Source organism: Camelus bactrianus, chromosome 27, assembly GCF_048773025.1.
Source record: "Camelus bactrianus isolate YW-2024 breed Bactrian camel chromosome 27, ASM4877302v1, whole genome shotgun sequence".
Taxonomy (NCBI): Eukaryota; Metazoa; Chordata; class Mammalia; order Artiodactyla; family Camelidae; genus Camelus; species Camelus bactrianus.
The window spans coordinates 10890670-10909964 of record NC_133565.1 but is presented as its reverse complement, the minus strand read 5'-3'; the positions used below and the strand labels follow the sequence as shown (position 1 = coordinate 10909964).

General features: G+C 45.4%; 1 protein-coding gene across 1 annotated transcript in view; it reads right to left on the bottom strand.

The window, feature by feature from the left end:
* GABRB3 (gamma-aminobutyric acid type A receptor subunit beta3) overlaps positions 1-16905 on the bottom strand; it is a 223636-nt gene extending 206731 nt beyond the window's left edge. The window contains exons 1-3 of the mRNA XM_074354007.1: positions 16660-16905; positions 16439-16530; positions 16156-16223 (exon numbers count right to left, since the gene is read on the bottom strand). Of these exons, the coding sequence (XP_074210108.1) occupies positions 16156-16223; positions 16439-16530; positions 16660-16739 (240 nt within the window). The 5' untranslated portion in view covers positions 16740-16905. The remainder of the gene's footprint in view (positions 1-16155; positions 16224-16438; positions 16531-16659) is intronic.
* Positions 16906-19295: the final 2390 nt, after the last annotated feature.

Genomic DNA, 19295 nt, shown 5'->3' with positions numbered 1-19295 from the left:
CGTTGCAAAGGAGAAAGGGACTGTGGCCCTAAGTGCAGAGCTCAGATGGCAAGAGCGAACTGTGACAGGAGGAGAAACATCTTCCTCTGAAAAAGACACAAGGGGGCAGGGGCCCCTGCATCCTGCCCTAATCCTCTGCGGGAGACGAACTGTGGTTTCAGTAACTCCGAGGAAAGATGGGACGTGAGAATGGAGGCCATCGGGAGAGAGAATGCTCTGGGTGGTGAAGACAAGAGGAGTCAATAATAAGATATTGACTGGGAGACATGGGTAGGCTCGTGGCACTCTGACCCACGTGGCTGTGAAGGGCAGGCTGAGGTTACAAGGCCGCAGAGACGGGAAACAGGTTTCTCTGGTGTCTAGGATGAGCGCAGAACCAGTGCTTATGGAGGAAGGAACCTGAAATTTCTGCCAGAACAGAAGGAAGGGAAAGAAAGGCCGGTGGATCAGTGGAAAGAGTCTTCTCAAAGGCAGAATGGCTTCTTTGGTCAAATGTGTGACCTTGATGTAAAAAAATAAAATAAAGTACTGCAAAATAGAGTAAAACAGAATGGATTAACATAAAGTAAGGAAAAATAAAATAAGATAAAATAAAGCTCAGGCATAGGGGAAAATTTTGAGGAAATACAAGGTTGTTTCTGAATGGCTTTCACCAAGACGCTATTTCTGGACATGATGGCAAGATTAAAAACCAGGCTGGTGAGGAAAAATGGTTATCCATTCACCTCATAATCGATGTGGGAAAGTCCAAATTCATTTAAACTCCCCTTTCAATTAAATGTTAATGATCACTTAATTTTTTTTTCTCTGCATCAATAGACCAAACTGCAGGTCATTTTTAATATCTGATTTTTTTCCTCGTGAACTCTATGGAAAATAATCCCCTGAAATGTTACTCATACAACCCCACACTCGGGGCTCCGCCTGCTCAGGGACTGAGATTCAACACAGGGCTAAATTGAATTTTAAACGTCCTGGTAGAATCTGATACTGTGGGCCTCCAGATAAAAACTGTCAACTGTGACTTCAAAGCCCCTAACAATGAATTTTTTCCCACCTTCCTACGACTGATTTCTGAGAAAATTCTAGTATTCTAGTGTAAAAGTTATTTGGGGAATTAGAATTAATTCTAATTTGTCCAAAACGGTGACGTGAACTTGTGCTGTGCCTTCCACATATATCAGGATACCAAATATGAAATTAAGACGAAGTCGATATTAGTAGAAAGCCAAATTCTTTGTATGTTTTTCTTGTTGGGTGAGATTGTACTGGAGTAATGGTAAAGTTAAGAACGGTTTTGGAGTTGAACTCAGTTTTAGCTTTAAATTCTAATAGTCTGTGAGCTATAGTTCTGTTTCCATTCACCAAAAAATACTTATTCTAGAATATTAGCTATAAAACATTTTTTAGACAAATCATTGGGAGCCCAAATCAAGAGATCCTTTCATGAAAGCTACTTGGTTATGTGCATCAAACACCTTAAAAATATTCATACTATTCGATTCAGTAATCCTACTTAATGAAATGTTTCTCAAGGAAAGAATACATAATAATTTACACAAAAGGATATTCATCAAAATGCTATTTACAAGGATATTCATCAAAATGCTACTTAGTCTAACAAATCAGAGCAAGTAGCCTAAATAGCCAAAAGGAAAATATTAAGTAAAATATATTATTCAGCCATGCAAGGAAATACCATACAATGCTTAAAAGATCTGTAGAATATGTTGAACAGCATGAAAGTGCCTGTAACATAAAGCTACACAGAAAAGCATGATAGTAACTTATGTACAGTGTGTCAAAAATAGTCCATACGTGTTACATGTGCATGGGAAAAAAAAATACAACGAAATGTATTTTTCTATATATTCTAAATTTTCTTAGTGGGCAAATAATGGTTTTTCTTAAATTTTATGGAAGCAGTTAAGATGCAGTGAGTACCCGTGTTCCCAACAGAAACTCATCCTGTCTTCCACAGCTACAAGGGTCTTCTTTTCAGAGAACACGCCTGCCCTGACCCAGTGATAAAGAACACGGAGAGTCAACACGGAGTCCCACGTGTTACGCAGAAAGCTCCATGGGTGCTGAGGTCCTCTACGAGCTCCCGGCCGCATGAGGGGGACTTTCTGCACTGCTTCTCACTGAAGGGCTCTCCTCCCTGCTGGCCGGCCTCCCATCACATCTGATAAGAGCATCCAGGCATCTGGGAAGACCCGCAGCGCTGAAAACACCTGGGGCCTCAGCACAAGTTCCTGGCAGGTGGTAAACCCCCTTGGTGTCTGTACCTGAGGTGGCCGCCACCAGGAGGGTGGGGGGCGCCACTTCAGGGACTCAACCGCCCTCAGTGGTTCCATGTTTCTCAAAGGAAAATGGAAGAAGAGCAGAAGTAAACAATTTAATCTCCTTTTGCCCACTACAGAGTGTCATATACCTACTTTCCAGTCAAACGTGGCCAAATGCCCCAGTATCCCAAGTATGTAAGGAATCAAAAATCCAGTTTCTTGTACCAATTTTACACTTTTTTGCTATTTTAATCCCACCCAGAACTCCCTGAAGTCTCCTCCACTCCATCTAGGGCTTTTCATCTTCCTCCTGTTTGGAACACTCCCAGCACCAACCCTGTCCTCGACCCCACCTTCGCTGCCACGGGCCCCCCATATCAGAACAGGCTGGTGACTATTCACGCTCCACATACTCCTTGACCCACTCACTCCTGGACTTCAGTCAGGCACCCTCTTCGGGAGTTTCTGTGACCCCTTCGTGTGGCACGGAGTGCTTGCCAGAGCTTCAAGGCTGGGGGGACAGAGGCAAAGTGTGACCAGGTGTGCCAGATCCGGAGAAACATGATAAAGTCCCAATTGCTGTCATTTGGTTGTACGATGCTGAGCGTTTTTTTGTTTTGTTTTGTTTTTGGTTATGAGAGCAGTTTCATACCAGTTACGTCACCTCTTAAATCTCAAGTGCTTAGAATGAAGGAGACGGCACATGAACAGGTCAACCAAAAAGATCAAGTTATGAAAGCCAAGAGGAATCATTAAGTGATATCAGTTATTTTGAGAAATATAAAAAAGGAAAAGTTCATTGCTTGGCCTCTCTCCAACTAGCTGCAGAGCTGACTGACAAATGCAAGTTTCTTCGATAAGCCTGGAATTTTGAAAATCTACGTACACAGCTTACTTTGGACTAACCCATTAGAGTAAGTGTGAGTTAGATGTTCACCTCACTCCGAAGCACTAGAAACAGTGCTTTGCCCCATATATTCACAAAATCAGCCCCTTACCCTCCCGTTTTCTACCACTGCAGCAGGTTCGACTATCAGTGTGATGAAATTCTACCATGTTTTCTTTTATATTTCAGGGTTCTGTGATGATTGTAATTTTTATCATAATGTAGGTAGTAACAAAAAAATCTTCAACGAAGTGTGTTCTAGAAACACTCACACTTACGCAGAAACACCACACAGAAAATAGTTCAGTAATATTGAGGCTGATGTGTGATGTGCGAGCTTCCTCTCATTAAATGACAGTTTCTATTAATACTGTAGCATGAGCAAATTCCAATTTTCTGTTTGCACGTTATTGCATAATCCAGTACAGTCTTCAGCAAAGGTTGACATATCAGGAAATTGGATGTCAATTAATAGATGCCTGCTTTCCTGTCAGCCTTAAATTTCATTCCACTTTCCTCTGAAGTATGTTGGGGAAGACAAGGTTTTTCCTTAATAGTTTTAAAAATGGAAAGCTATAATAAAAGGGGGAAAGTCACTGAACCAAATTGGCGCTTGGGGGCATCTAAATTGTAACATCAAAATTCCTGAAGGATAAATGAAGAGGGAAACTGGTAGGTAAAACCCCCACTTCTCACCTCCTAAGGGGAGAAAATTTCATTCAGGTGGGCAGCAGAGAGACAGTGACGGACATCGACCCCCGCTCCCATTTGACCTTTTCTCCTTCATCTCAGTAAACCAGCTGATGCCCAGGACCCGCCCCCTCCCACTGATCCTCGGAGCTGGTGCTCCCCAAGGTGCTAAATCAGTGACACTTGGCACAAAGTGTCTCCCACTTTTATGTCTGAACTTTGCTGGTTCAGACCACCTGCCATAGCCCATTGCTCTGGGAGAGAAAAAGGGGGGAAAATTCACATAGCATTTTTTTTTTAATCTCAAAAGCATCTACGTGTGAGGCTACCACTGCAGACACACGGTTTCAAAGTGCTACACTAGGCATAACTTATTTACCGTCTTTAGACTGCGCTACAATTTCTCCTAACCAGATGCAACAATCCATAATTAGCCCTTTTTCACCTCCAGCAAACAAAGAGGAAGCAAACACTTTGAAATCATTAGTAACTTTTTTGGTCATGGATTACATCCAAGTTTGAGTCACTCTTTCCTCTTGGATTTGTATCATCCTAAACAGGTCGTTTCCTAATTACATAATGACTTGCATGTCCACGTTTTGCCTCGTTCAGAACAAAATTAAACAAGTTTACGTATCTCATTTTGCAATTTCTAGCTCAGGTGACCCCAAGGTTTATTCCTATATCCACCCAGGTTTACTTGCTCTCATTTTATGTAGAATCATTTCGTTCTGAGTGAGATGAAGGATCAAGAAAGAGGTAGACGGTGGTAAAACTTCATTTTTTGTAGAGATGCCACAATATGCAACCACCTTGGAGGTCTACGCTTAAAACTGTCTTCACTAAATGTCGGCTTATCATCCCCATCGGACTCAGAGCACAGTGCACATGACTGTGACTCAGCCCACATCCTCCTCCTTGCCAACTGGATTATGAACTCAAACAGTATTAAAATTATCTCACCGAAATACCCCCAGAAGCTTCAAAACTGTTGCATGCATTAAATCCACATAGCATTTTTTTTTAATCTGAATATGGACAATTTGGTATCCAGCAGCATTAACTGACATTGCTAGATTGAGTTATGTGTCTTAGGTGATAATGGAAAGGTCACGCTTTGGATATGACAGGAGCATTTTAACAGCCCATTACAGTTTTCACTCATCAATTAGTAAGGCTAAATTAAGACCCCCAAAAAAGTGAACATCGCCGTGTGTGAAATCCAAAAATTAATGAGCATGGGTACAGGCTTTCAGCCTCCCTGTTCCTGTACAACGCACCCCAGCTCAAAGCGCACAGCACGGGTAGCTTGGGAAGATGCGCCCTGAGTTTCCCACTGGCCACGCTTTGAATATGAAGCTGCAAGCTGCCAGCTGACCATCACTTGGATCACCAATTAAACCCCAAGCAGCATCAAACAACAGGAAGCAGTGGTCAGTGGAAGGCAAACAGAACGTCCCTTATGTTTCTAACTGCTCACAGACCCTAAGAAACCAGAGAACTCAGCCAGAAGGCAGCTTAGAGAATCCATTCTTAACATACTTGTTAAAAAGATGATCAGACTGAGGACCATTGAGTCTGAATGACTTGCCAAAGTTAATGCAAACCCTTCTGGGATCTGAGTGTTCTGACAACCAGCTCTTTTCACTGCTCTGCAAGTTTCTGACGCTCTGGTCTCTAAAGGTAAAGCAGCCTGGAGTACTGAGATCACCTAGATAATTAAAAATTCCTAACAGTTCACTATAATAAAGTAACATCTCAAGTTCAGAGAGTAGCTCTCCCATCTATCTTTAGACAGACTTTGAGACAAGACAGCTTCATGATAAACAAAGCACAGCACAGGAGAAAAGGGTCTACAGACACACAGTAGTGCCAAAGTGAAAACTCTCCTTTTTAAAAACCAGCTTTCTGTGCTTCCAAATGCCAGAAACAACAAACAAGCAAACAAACAAAAAAAGAAACCTACTACCCTTACAATCAATTAACATTTCTGAGTCTCTTTACATTTCTGGATGGACTCTGGTTTACTCACCCATGACCACCAGCCAAGCCCAGCGCCCCCGTGGGGCCTCTGCAGGGCTGAGAAGCGCTGCCCTGTGTAATATTCCTGCAGCTCTGGAACAGTCCAGAAAATGTATCTGCCCTGCGGGCTGCTGTCACTGACCACCCATGGACACGTATAACCTCTTCGTAGGACTGTAGAGGGTCATTTATATGGGGAATTTTAGAGATGACTTACTCCCAGGGATGAGAAAACCTTTCAACCAAAGAAAATCTTTTTTTTAATTGCTCTTTTTTTAATTGAGAAAATCTTATTTTTAAAGAGAATCTTGTTTCACAGATAAGTAGGGACAACTAAATTACATAATATATAGTATACATAACACATACTGCAGATTATAATAAATATCTGGTTACACAATGTAATACATTCAAAGACAGGCGTCAACCCTCCCTAGTGGGACGCAGCATCGTTCTCACTGCCACAGCCCCAAGAAGGAACTCCAGCCTTCCAAGGCCACCATCTGGAAGCTGCTGGTCAAGCCCAGTCACCTCAAGGAGCCGTATTTTGTTCTCAGAATTAACCCACTGCTGTTGGCCCAATAGCCTTTCTTGCGTTTTCCCTTGCTCAACACAACCATCTCTGTCTCTGTATCATTTAGTCTTGTCCTACTTAACAAGAACACAAGGAGGCTTGAAACTCACAGGCCTTTCTTCAACGTGACACAGAGTATTATTGTAGGAGAAAATCTCTGTGTTTTTTACCTAACTATAATTGAGGCTTAATCTGCATTTTCAGAAAATATTACCCATTCCCATTTGCACTGGTAGATTTTTTTTTTTAGTCAAAATTGTGTCTTCTGTGCTGTGGACATGGTCCCCAAAAGAGGCTTTATTAATGCAATAATTTTCTCAGCTATCATCATTCCTGGGGACTTGAACTCCATATTAAAGATCATTCTAATTCAGTGGGTTAGGCCCCCATCTCCTAAACAATGTTCCACAGGAAACTTCGTTAGTAGTAAGGATGATGGACCTTATGAACAGTGAATAAACTTCTGTTAACAAGGTCCACCTTCTCCTCCCAAAGAGAAAAACCCCCAGACATAAATTTTAAATGTTAACGTCTTCACCCCTCTCACGAAGATTTACAGAACTCGTTAGCATATTAAAGGGTTTGATAATTCCTGCAGCAAAGAAACCGATTTTTACATCTTTAACATAATCTCTGATATAGCTGGAGCGGAAACACTTTGATTATGGGCCACAGACGTACGGACCTGCTCCAGAACAGCACTCCCTTCAACAAAGCCCATACCACAGGAAATCCCACTCTCACAGGGAATTCTGGTGCCCAGGGCCGAAACAAAGGAAAAACTGAGAAATGAACACTCATTCAATGGCACAGTCAAATACACCCTCACACCAACGAATTATCCGCAGAATGTTGAAGGGCATCAAAGGAACACAGCGCAGGGGGAGGGCATAGCTCAGGGGGAGGGCATAGCTCAGGGGTAGGGCGTGCGCTCAGCATGCCCGAGTCATGGGTTCAATCCCCAGTTCCGCCTCCAAATATAAATAAGTAAATAAACATAACTACCTTCCCCTCTTAAAACAGAGGGGAGGAAAAAAACACTCCATAAAATGGATGCAGCGCATTCAATCCTGATCCTCATACACTGAGTTGCCCCGTGCGTTTCCTAGCGTGCACACCGCCTTGGAAAGGCAGAGCAGCGACCACACCAACGATGAGAAACGTGCTCGGAGCACGCTTGCTGCGTGAGCCCTGCGACCACCCCAGCCCCACACGAGGCTCCTTGGTCTCTCCGTTGGACCCCCTGGTCTAGACCACGCAAATGACACCGCTTCCCCTAATTCAGATGTTTTTTCTGTGACGAGTTCACAGGAATCCTCGTGTGTAAAGCGTGGTTAATGTTCCGGGCCCCACAGACGCCCCCACGAGGGAACCGCTTATTCCCTGAGGCAGGCCCCCGGCCCCCGGGGAGTGCGGGGCCCTCACATCCCCCGCCACGCAGGCCGGGCGCTGGCTCTGCCTGGCACTGACGGGACTGCGCAAACTGCCAAGCGGTGAGGCCGACTGTAGCCTTTGTCTTCCACATTCTGCAGCGCGAGAGTCTTCTTCACGGCTGGCAGAAGCGGCCCGGACGTGACCGGGGCTGGAAAGCTGGCAAACAAGCCGCACCGCTGAGCAGCCGCTAGAAGGGGACAGCAGAGCCCCAAGGATCCGGGATAAGGACCATCGAAACGTCCCCGTCGCATGGAACAGCCCAACCCACACACAGTCCCAGTAAGACGTAAGCTCCGCGCGCCCCGAGGCACCGGCAGGCGCGCCTCACTCGATGCTTAGTTAATACCAGGCAAGGCCACCTTCTTTCCTCCCCCTTTTAAACTCCTTTTGAAAGTCACTATGAACACCTGGATAGAAATTGCACTCTTTTTTGGTAAAGCAAGCTTGAAAATGTTTATATACACACACCGCAAAATTTTTAGAACATGTTAAACAATTTTACTGATTTTTTTAATAAACATTTTTGGCAATGTTTTGAATATGAATTCAAGCAGATATACTAAACTGCTACCTTTTATTTACACGTTAGAAAGCTGTATATACGTATTTGTATGCCTAGACAGCTGTTATGAAATATGATTACCTAATAAAAAATAATTTGAAAGTCTCAAAAAACAAAATTACCCACACTAACCCTTACACAGGCCGCACGTCACAGGACCAAGGCAATACCTCCCTCCTTTCTGCTTCGAAATTCGCGTCGAAGCTCTCAGCTACGGAATTCTTGACAGCTGATGGTATGACACTGTGTACAATTACCCAAATTTCCTAAAGGAAAATCAAATTAAGTCCCCTAAAGTAAAAAACATATACAACATGTTTAGCCTGTAAAAGGTTCTTCTTGGTCATGAGCCGAAATTCTGGGCTATAAAAATATTTCACTGGCAAGCTACCTATTTATTCATGCACTTATATATTCATTCATTCATTCATTCATTCATTCATTCTTTGTTCATACATTTTCTTTCAGCCAAAATCATTGAACCAGTGAATAATTAGACACTGGTTGAAAGAAAATATACGAAGAATGACCCCATCAGGCACCACAAAGGGCTGCTCCCGGACACAGACCTGGCTCACGAAGCTTACAGTCTAAGGGGGAGAAAAATGCAGAAGAAAGATTCTAAGCAAACAAGCACACCAGGCTCATATTTAGTACTTTGATAGTGTTGCTGAAGGAGAATTAATAAAATGGCTGCTCTTAGGCTAACAGATGGCTTATCCTTATGCTCGCCCTTAGGACGGTCAACAAACCTGACCGACAGGTTGCTACTCACAGCTCCAGGCCCACTGTTAACACTAAAGCTATTGATCTGTTTCTACTTTATTCCAATAATCGAAAGTAATAATCATGCCAGGTCTCTGAGTCGTTCTCCAAGGAGAAGGTCACGGGACTGTCACCTTACAAAATAGCCTGAATTAAAGAAGACCAAGCCTTGGGTGCTTACAAGATAAAGAGATGGAAAGAGTGACAACCACTCGCCTCTACAGACCTGGTCGCCTGGAGACACCATGCCCCACTCTGAGTCTTATGAGAAGAAAGTAATTCTGTTGATTGTTACCCATGCTTTGCTGTTTGAGCGATGGCTGTGCAGTTACCCGTCCCCGTCCCCAAGAGGGGCTCACAGTTCTGAAGGCCCCAGCCTGCTGCGAGGCCCCTTTGCCCGGCAAAGCAGTAAGGCTGCTTTTCTTCTAAGCTCCAAGACTTTGTCTCTGGGTTATTCGGCTCGTCAGGGATGGGGGCCGCTCTTTTGGCAACATTACAAGGAGAGACTAAAAGTTCCTCAAAAAGTAAAATAGGAATATTCAAGTGGGGCAGCAGTGAAAGTCGCAGGGGCCCTCACAGAGCGTGGTTTGCACTGCCCCGCAGCATACGGAGCAGACAAAAGGAAGGAATAGGACCAAGTCCCTGAAACTCTTTTCTCACCCAAAAAATAGGGATGAGATGACCACCTACCTCCAGTATCTACTTCAGCAAGTTGACTGTCAGGTTTGCAAAATGACAGAAGACTCTGGTTAGCTGTCATCTCCCTAAGTTACACATCAACATGTGTTCCCAAAACATTTCAGACATTCTGAATGGTTAACCAGCTTTATTTATTCAGACCAAATGTTTAGTGGGCTTCAAAACACAATGACGGTATGTACGATCCAGCACAGAACCCATGGGAGAAAGGAAGGTTCTGTTACCAAGGGAAGAAAAGAAACACTATTACAGACATCAGACTGTACAAAGTCAAATGTTGAATTCATACTGCTTTACTGGTAAAAATCATAACGTTTTTACTATGTAAAGAAACAGCTTTGTGCCATCAATTCAAACCAAATACTTCTATGTGCAATACAACACATGATCGCTGAGCCTGGCCCAGGCTCAAGGAAGAGGTTAGTCTCAAAAGGACAACATGTATAAGAAAGATCTTTTAAGAGATGTAGCAACAGAAGCTTTATAACTTCCCTGAGGGGAAAGACAAAAAGCATTCCCTCTGCGTTCTCCATACCAATTCCTTCAAATATTAAAGACAAACCACCCTTCATAAGGAGCGTGTTACGTAAGGGACTGTTCTCGTCCAACTGAAGCATTACACGCTTGCTTACCAGCGCCCCAGCACGGAGGCCTGATCATAACTTAGGCACAAAACACACTGCCAGGGGAAAGCGGTGTCCTCAGTAACCAGCCTCACCTCCCAAACGCGGCAACCTGGGACCGAATGCCAGCGCGCTCGCTGGACCTTACCCCTGGAGTGCCTTCCGTGTAAGCAGTTTTCCAAACCCAACTGGGTCAGAGAAGCACTTTTTCCCCTCTGCTGAGTCATCCCGCAGCTTACTTGGTAATAAGAGCATTAGCACATTTCCAACCTTTCAAATGCTCGTAACAACTCGCATGCAGACTCTCGGAGCTGCCAGAGCCCCTGGAGGAGAAACCAGCTAAGGACGGCTTTCTAACACGGGCTTGTGTGGCCGGGGCTATGTGGGTGTCTTTACCTCAGTTTTCTGTCAAGCTAATAAGCCCCGGGTGCTACGCTCTGGCAATTCTGCGGAGATGCCGAGGGCATCTGGGAAGCCTGGGACTGAATTACCAAGTGTTAAGTGACGTGCCTAAGGCTAGATGTTGCTGTCAACCTGGAAACGGCACCCCAAACTCCCCATCCCATCAGGCTCTTCTCTGCACATGCCCTGGACTCCTGGGATTCAGCTCCTTTGCCCAAGCACCTGGCCAGGTGCTGGACCGGGGACTGCTTCAGCATTCACTAACGGCTGAGCAACCCAGAGGGGAGCCGATGACCATAAGTTTGATCAAAAATGCCTCCAAGCTGAATTCTCCAGCTAATTCCAACTCGTTCTAGCCAAGACAGCCCTCTCCTCTTTCCTACTGTTCTGAAAAGGGGAAAGACAAAATGAGTGCAAATGTTTAGATGTGTGTGCATGGGTAAGACTGCATCCGATTTACAGGGATGCAACGCCAAAGCTGCTTGTTGAGATGTGCTCAAACTATGTTCTGATGTACCACACTTATCTTACTTGGAGACCGTAAAAAAAAAACAGTGGATTTTATAAGAAGAAATGCAACAAATGACAAAGGAATACAATACAACAAGCATAAGGGACCTCTCATAGTAACTAAAGACACACTTTTTATGTTATCTAAAGTGAACTCACACCCAAAAAAAAAGACAAGAATTTATGCATGAAATCAGGCAAAAATAATCCTGCAGTTACATTTTCATTAGGAGCTAATTTTAATACATTAAGTATAAAGTAATAACAATGTACAAGTTAAATCATAGAAAATCAGTATTTGTATCACTAGAGTTTGAGTCTAGTCTTATATCCTCAATACTTTATAGTTAATTAAATAAAAATTATGTGTACCTTCCCTCTGAATTAAAGAATCAAACAATGGCTTATTAGAAGAATTCAAATGAGAAAGAACTCATGAGTACTTTAAAATATTGTTTTTATTTTTTAATTAATTTGTCTTTAAAGAGTTACAAGACTACTTCATTATCTCTCAGTAAAAATATTATTTTTTAATTAAAACTTTCTCATTGCTTTATACTTTTAGTATTTCCTTATGCTTCCTATATTTTCAATAATTTTTGTCCACTCAGTCATCGCACCATCTGTCTATTCAACACGTGTTTATTACACACTTGGACCAGTGCTAAGCACCGGAATCATCACACATGCGTCTAAAAGTTTTCAGTTAGACACCGTGTTCTTTCATGTTCTTTTACAATCTCACTTGAAGAAATATGGAGACTAAATCTCAATAATTACTTAACCATGCATAGTTTTAAAAGACTGTCTGAAATTTTAAAACAAGACCTATGAGAACAAGGGAAGTTATGTAAAAGAAAATGGTTTTTATTTGATTGCTGTCAAGTCAGCTAATTTAAAAAAAAAATAAGTGCATGAAAAGAAAAATCAGAAGATTAGGAAAAATGGAAATGTAGACTATCACCATTATCAGTGAAACATAGCAAAATACTGTTAAATATTAAAATACTAAAATCCGTTCTTAGATTGTCAATACAAAGCACTAAATGCGTGATGACATATACATGGATGCACACAATGTATCCATTCATTTAGTTCTTTGAGGTCAGAAGCTTTCTTTGGAGGCATCTTTGGTGCACTATATGCACCACTAGTAAAGATACTGCTTTATTATTGTTTCAAGAGAAAAGTAACAGTATTCTTTCCATTCACCCCAAAATCCTCACCAACAAGCACATATCTGTCCCACCTTGAGATACACACTTTACATACTTTTATTTCAAATATTAGCAGATTTTTACTTACTTTACTAAATCTGTTTTCAAAAATATATCTATGAAAATTTAAGAAGAAAATGTCAAAGAACAGCATTGCGTGAGTATTTCTCTTTAATTCTCTTGTAAACTTGGATCTTCTACCTCATCCTCCTCACTCCTCTGTCTAAATTGACATCTTAGCAAAAACATTTGTCCTAAACCACATCTTCAATCATGTCAGTCACCTGCTTAAAAATATTTATGGGCTCCTTAATGTGTGAAAGTGAGCGTCTGAAGCCCTTGGCCAGGCGGAGAAGGGCAGGCGAACAGCGGCTCGACCTGCTTCTCCACTCTTGTCCCATGAGTCTCTCTTTCACAATCTCTTACCCTGTTTATTACCCATCCAGAGCTTTGTCAATTTCTTCCCTAACCCTGACCATCCTCCTCCATCTGTGTCAGTTACAATTCTAATTTCCCCTACTCACCCAACCAACTTAAAGATCATTTCTTAATGTCCTTCATGAGGACATGCGTTCCCTGTCAGAAGTAATCTCAATATAGTACCCCTCTCTCTCTGCCCTCATCGCCTCCCTCTCCTCCTCCTTCCCGTTCTCTCTTTGGCCTTGCTCCTTTCTTTTGTTCCTCTATTGGGACTTACCCACTTTTGTCTTTTTTTTTTTTTAACTTTGATTTAGCTTTTTTTAACGTATTTTTACTGAAGTATAGTCAGTTTACAATGCTGTGTCAGTTTCTGGTGTACAGCACAACACTTCAGTCATATAGGAACATACATGTATTCATTTTCATATTCTTTTTAACCGTAAGTTACTACAAGATATGGAATACAGTTCCCTGTGCTCTACAGTATAAACTTGTTGTTTGTCAACTTACCTACTTTTGTTACAACTACTTGAGATATCTCCGCTACTAGCTACAACATCCTTAAAGCAAGATCATTCTTATTTAGTCTCATAACCTAACAACACTTAGTTTTGTGCAACTAGTGACAAGTGATTAAGGGGGCTCATAAGTATAATTTCTTGTTTTTAAGCAACATGACTGAGTAACGGGTTTAACCTTATGCTCACATACTCTCCGTCCTTTTCCTATAAAATGTTACCTCTAATACTAAACCATTGCTATAGTCACAGTTCCTTTAACATAAAATAGATCAGATATCACAGGTATGATCATGAGCTATGATCCTGATCATGAGTTACAGGAAATCAGATTTTTCTAGCGACTGAGTTTCCCAATCCACTTGTGGAAAATTTTTCAAATGCCAGTCAGCCCATCTGTCCAACAGTATCCAACCTCCAATCCCATCAACCCCTAACTTTCGTTTATAATAAACCTATGTTTAGGGAACCACAAAAATTACCGTCTTAAGAATGCAAAAAAACAACGCATACAAGTATACTATGTCTACATTAGCATAATTATTGGCTTTGGGATGTGCACTTTAAAGATTATTCAATAATCTTTATTGTATCTTCAATTTGTCTGTTATTGGGTCCAGAGAAAATCGGGGCCCCTCAGTTCACAGTGCATGAATTGGGCAACTATTGATGAAGTTTTTAAAGGTGCTAAGTATCAGCGTGATGCCTACACAACTCAACACGTTTAAAAATTAATTCAAAGAAAATGTGCCATGGTCTGCAACAAGACATTCCCCTCATTCCCCTGGTTGTTTTACTGTTGTAGAGAGTTCTTAAAGCGCCACATCAGTATATTTTCTCCTTCGTTTCACATCCAATAATTTTTGACATAAAAATCCACTAAATATCCAATTAACTTCCATACAAAAACTGTCTTCTCTATAGTATGTGAAGTTCCCAATTAAGAAAATCACAGATTACAGAGTAGATCTTGAATATATTTACTTTGTTTCCTTATGATTATAAAAAACATACTTTTGACAGTATTTTTATAAAACTACAAAGAAGTAAGTACACATGATGTTTTTACATAGACATATTCCTTCTGTGTTTCTTGCTAACAATTTTATTATTTTGAAGCCTTGTATATAAATGTCCTGAGTGATACACAATGAAAGAAAGGTATTTTTTAAAATCACACATAATTTTAAAATCTTTGGGTTAAGAGTGAAAAATTGATAAAAAATAGTTTCACGTAGTCAGACTTCTTCCTACAAAATCCACAGTAGTATATACTTTTAAGTACGTCTTGTGAAACACTGTATTGAAAATTGCAGTCTTAGTTCATTTGCAAACATCCACATTTCTAAGTTACTGCAATGTTTCTCAAAATGCTGTCTACAAAATACCTATTTCAAAATCCTCTGAAGTGCTAGTTTTCGATGCAGAGACCCCAAGATTCCACTCCACACCGCTGGAAGGGAATCAGAGCCTGGCAACACACATGTAAGACAAGTTTGCTCCTGTGACTCTGACGTTCACCAGACTTGAGACATCTGTCGGCTCTATCTCATGCCTCATTATATCCTCGGTGCTGTTATCTCGGAAGGAAAAGTTGCAAAATGATTCCTTCCCAAAAATACTGTTTCCAAATGCTCATTCTTAACAATTTAGAAAGTGTCACTCAACGGAAAATTAAACCTGTTTCCAAATCCCAGGGTATTTCAGCTCAATTAACAAATGAAAGGGGTCCCTGCTGTCCTACAGGATCCTGAGCGAAAAAGCCCGCGACACCCACTTCGCACCTCGGGACGCGGACCTCCGCTTTCCACAGGTCAGAGTACTGAATCCCGTGAGCATCACCAGAGCCCCAAGTGACACTCGGTTCCCCAGCCTTCGACTCTCTAGGCAGGGCGAGCCCGCTGGCCGCACAGGCCCTCCAGCGCCCAGAGCCCCCGGCCGTGAGCATCCCCGACAGGGGCTGGCGGAGTGGGGTCCGGCCTCCACTGCCACGCGCTTGCCCTCGGAAAAGCCGCTGACACCAAGGAAACTGACCCGAGACCCCCCGGAACACGCAGACCACCGTCCATCGTTCTCTCCAGCGGCCAGCATCTCTTTCCAAAAGACGACACAGGAACCCAAAAGCACCTCTTTCCTAGAACATGAGCCACCCCCACAACTCTCCTCGCCTCCCCCGCTCCCCAGCGCCTGTTGCTAAGCAGGCGAGACGGCACCCAGGCATCCGGGATCAGGGGGCAGACCGCGGGCGGAGCTGCGAGCGCCAGGGCGGCGGCGAAAGCCCTGCCTCCCAGGAGCCCAGGACCCCTTCCTATGGCAGGAAGGGTGCGCCCTCCGCGCCGCTCCGACGCCAACGACGCCCCCCGCGCACCCGAGGCGGGCGGAGGGAGCCGCGCGAGCAGGAGGCCGGCGCCCAAGAGCGCCGCTCCCGCTGCGGGCCCGGCAAGCTCGGCCCGGCAGAGGAGGCCTCTGGCCCGGTTCTGTGGACGCCGGTGGGCCCAGACGGCCGGGCAGGGGCTTGGGGGCAGCCCGGGGGAGGGCAGGCACTCACCATGTTGACTTCGGAAACCATGTCTATGCTGGCGATGTCGATGTTCATCCCCACGCAGACCGGGGGACCTGCGGGAAGCGCACGACACGAGGGTCAGCCGGGCTCGGGCACGGGCTGCGGGCGGCTCTGAGGACGGGGGCTACCCGAGGAGGGGGCGCAGGCGAAGGGCCCCCCTCCCCACCGCGCCGCAGCTCAGCGGAAGCGGCCCCCGCCTCCCTCCTCCACCCAGGCCGCCGGCGCGGCGGGTCGCGCTTCCCGCAGCGGCCGCGCACACCCTACTTACCCCCAAAGTCGGGTCTTAGGCGAATGTCGTAGCCTTTCAACAGCTTGTCCACCGTCTCCTTCACAAAGGACATGTTCCCGGGATCGTTCACGCTGCGGGGGAGGCGGGGGGCAAAAGAGAGCCGGGTCAAGCGGCAGCTCACCCGCCAGCGCCCGGCGTGCACAGCCGCGCGCGCTGCCCGCCGCCCGGCCCGCTTCCCGTCAAGCCACCCGCGACCCTACCTCTGGGCGCAGCACACCACCGCCACCAGCACCGGGGCCGAGAAGATGCCGAAAAGCCTTCCTCCCGCAAAGCCCCACATCCCTCCGCCGCGCCCCGGCACGGGGGAGGGGGCGCCCCGCCGCCGTCGCGACCCGCAGCCGGGGCTGCTCCTGCTGCTGCCGCCGCCGCCGCCGCCGCCGCCGCCGCCGCCGTCGCGCTGGCCCCGAGCGGAGGAGGGCGCAGGGGGAGGGGGAGGGGAGGAGGAGGAGCGGCGTGCGCGGGCGCGCGGGGAGGGGGAGGAGGCAGGGCGAGCCGGAGGCCGAGCCCGCCGCGCCGCGCACCCCGGTCCTCCCGCCCCCGCGCTCGCCGCGGCGCGTGGCCCCCGCCCTCCGCGCCCCCTCCCGACCTCGGCGGCGGCGGAGCGGGACCCGGAGCCCGGCGGGGAACGGCAGGCAGGAGCCGCGGCTGCGCGACGCGCGGCAGGGCCGGGGGTCGGCCGCGCAGCCAGCTCTGGGCTCCTGGCGCTCCGGGACGAAGGCGATCGTCGCCGACGGCGACGCGGGCAGCGACCGCGGAGGAAACGCTAGCCGCTTCCCCCCGCCCCCTCTCCGGCCGACTCCTTCACTACGACCCCCGCCCAGCTGCGGCGGAGGCCGAGCCCGGAGATGCTGCTGAGCGCCTCTTCCCGGGGGACTGCGCGCAGCAGCCGGGAGGGAGGCTGCCGGGCCCGAGGGAAGCCCCTACCTCACCTGCGGGACTCTGAGCCTCGCGTCCCCAGGGTCCAGGAGAGCCAGATGAGCAGCAGGAGAGCCCGGAGCCCGGAGCACATGGCGCTGCTCCTCCGACCTAACCCGGGTGGGATCCGCTCTCCCCTACCGTCGCCGAGCATTCCAACAGCGATGGGGGGGATCCCCGCCCCTGCCCCCACCCACGGGCTTTCCCGCCTGACCCATCATCCAGCCCCTTGCATGGCGGCCCCATTAATTATTGATGCAATTTAAAACCATTTTTAAAATTGATTCCTTAAACTATGTCTCTCACCCTCACCCCATGAACATTTCACGTGAGCACTGGGCCCTCCCTACTCACATAAATCCATTTATGATGAATGTTAGAGAGGCCTGAATATGCACACTTTATCATCAGTAAACTGGAGTCCAAATCAGAGTTGGAGACCCTGGGCTACCATCCCGGGGATGGGAGAGTAACGTGCCTTTTCTGATGCAATCTGGAGCTGTCCGTGGTTCTTACTATAACACAAGAAATCTCGTTAACACTGTGACCGGCCCCCATCCTTTGGTCCTCATTTTAGAAGACCTCTGGCACCTTGGTCAAGAAACAGACTGATGCCACCACAGTCCACCCTGCGCTGTGTGTCACCACTGTGTACCTGAGGGTACTTGCTCACCCATGGCCTTAGGTTGTCTGTTTTTCGTTAGTGAATGATCCTCAAAGTTTTTCTGTGCTACAGACTTCTAGTATTGAGGAAAGTGGTTACACATTCTTACCTGTGGTCAGCCAAGAAAACTTATAAATCAAGTTCACTTTCTGCTTAATAGACTTCGTTGGGCCATTCCAGGGCCTAATGAATGGTTAATAATAGATAACTGCTTCTCTGTATTGACTAATTTTTTGTACGAAGCTCAAGGTTTTCTTTTCTATTATCAAGCCTTTATATAGGTAAATATCTAAATCTAGACCCTGGTTCTCAAGTTGGCATATTTCTGGCATTAATTTTAAATACCATTGCCTTTTTTAAAAAGTCAGCAATTTTATTTTTGGAACAGAAAATATGACCACAGAAACCTGAAAGGTTGATATTAAGATAGATTAAGAGATAAATATAGCTCCCTAATTATTTCCTGGAAAAGTCTGTTTGCAACTACTTTGTATTCTGTGTCCTGTTAATGTACAATGGAATTATCAGGAAAACTAGATCTGTATTATCATACCTTCCCCTCCACATTCATATTTCAGTCTATTTCTCCTGTTTGCATGTGCCTCTTTTAGAGAAATGCCCTGTTGAGGATCACAGCTATAGAAAATACACAAGGAGAATAAGGTGTTTGAGTAAAGCCAACAACATAGCAAGAATGATCCCCCTTGTTATTATCTTGTGTATTCTAAAACTTGAAAACCACATTACAAATGTTAGTATCCAACCACGTGCCACCTCAGATCTTGGCTTCAACCACCCTGAGTCTCTTGGCCTTATTTTTTAATTCCAGTTGCTGCTTCAGCATGCAGTTCTGCAAGAGCTCTGATCAGCTTTACACGGGAACAAATCCACACCCCTCACCTCCTGTCCACATAGCTTGTCTCTCAGCTCTCACCTTCAGGCTTCTCGGTTGGCAATGCGGTCCAAATGCAACAGGACCTGAGTATTCGCAAATGAGCAATCTGAAATTGCAGTCGAGTTAGCTATCCAAGGGGTGAGCCTTTGATGAATGGAAGAAGGGAGCCAGGAAATAAATGATTCCTCCTCCAGTTCCCCCTAAGAAATGTCCTGAGCTGCTGTAATAATTCCTCTCTTTTTTCCTCTCCTTCCACACCTGGATCCCCTTTCCCTTCACTCCTGTTTTCATCAACATTACACACCCTAGTAAAGCAATGGCATGTAAATTTTGCCAAGACTAAGTCATCCACCCATTGGCAA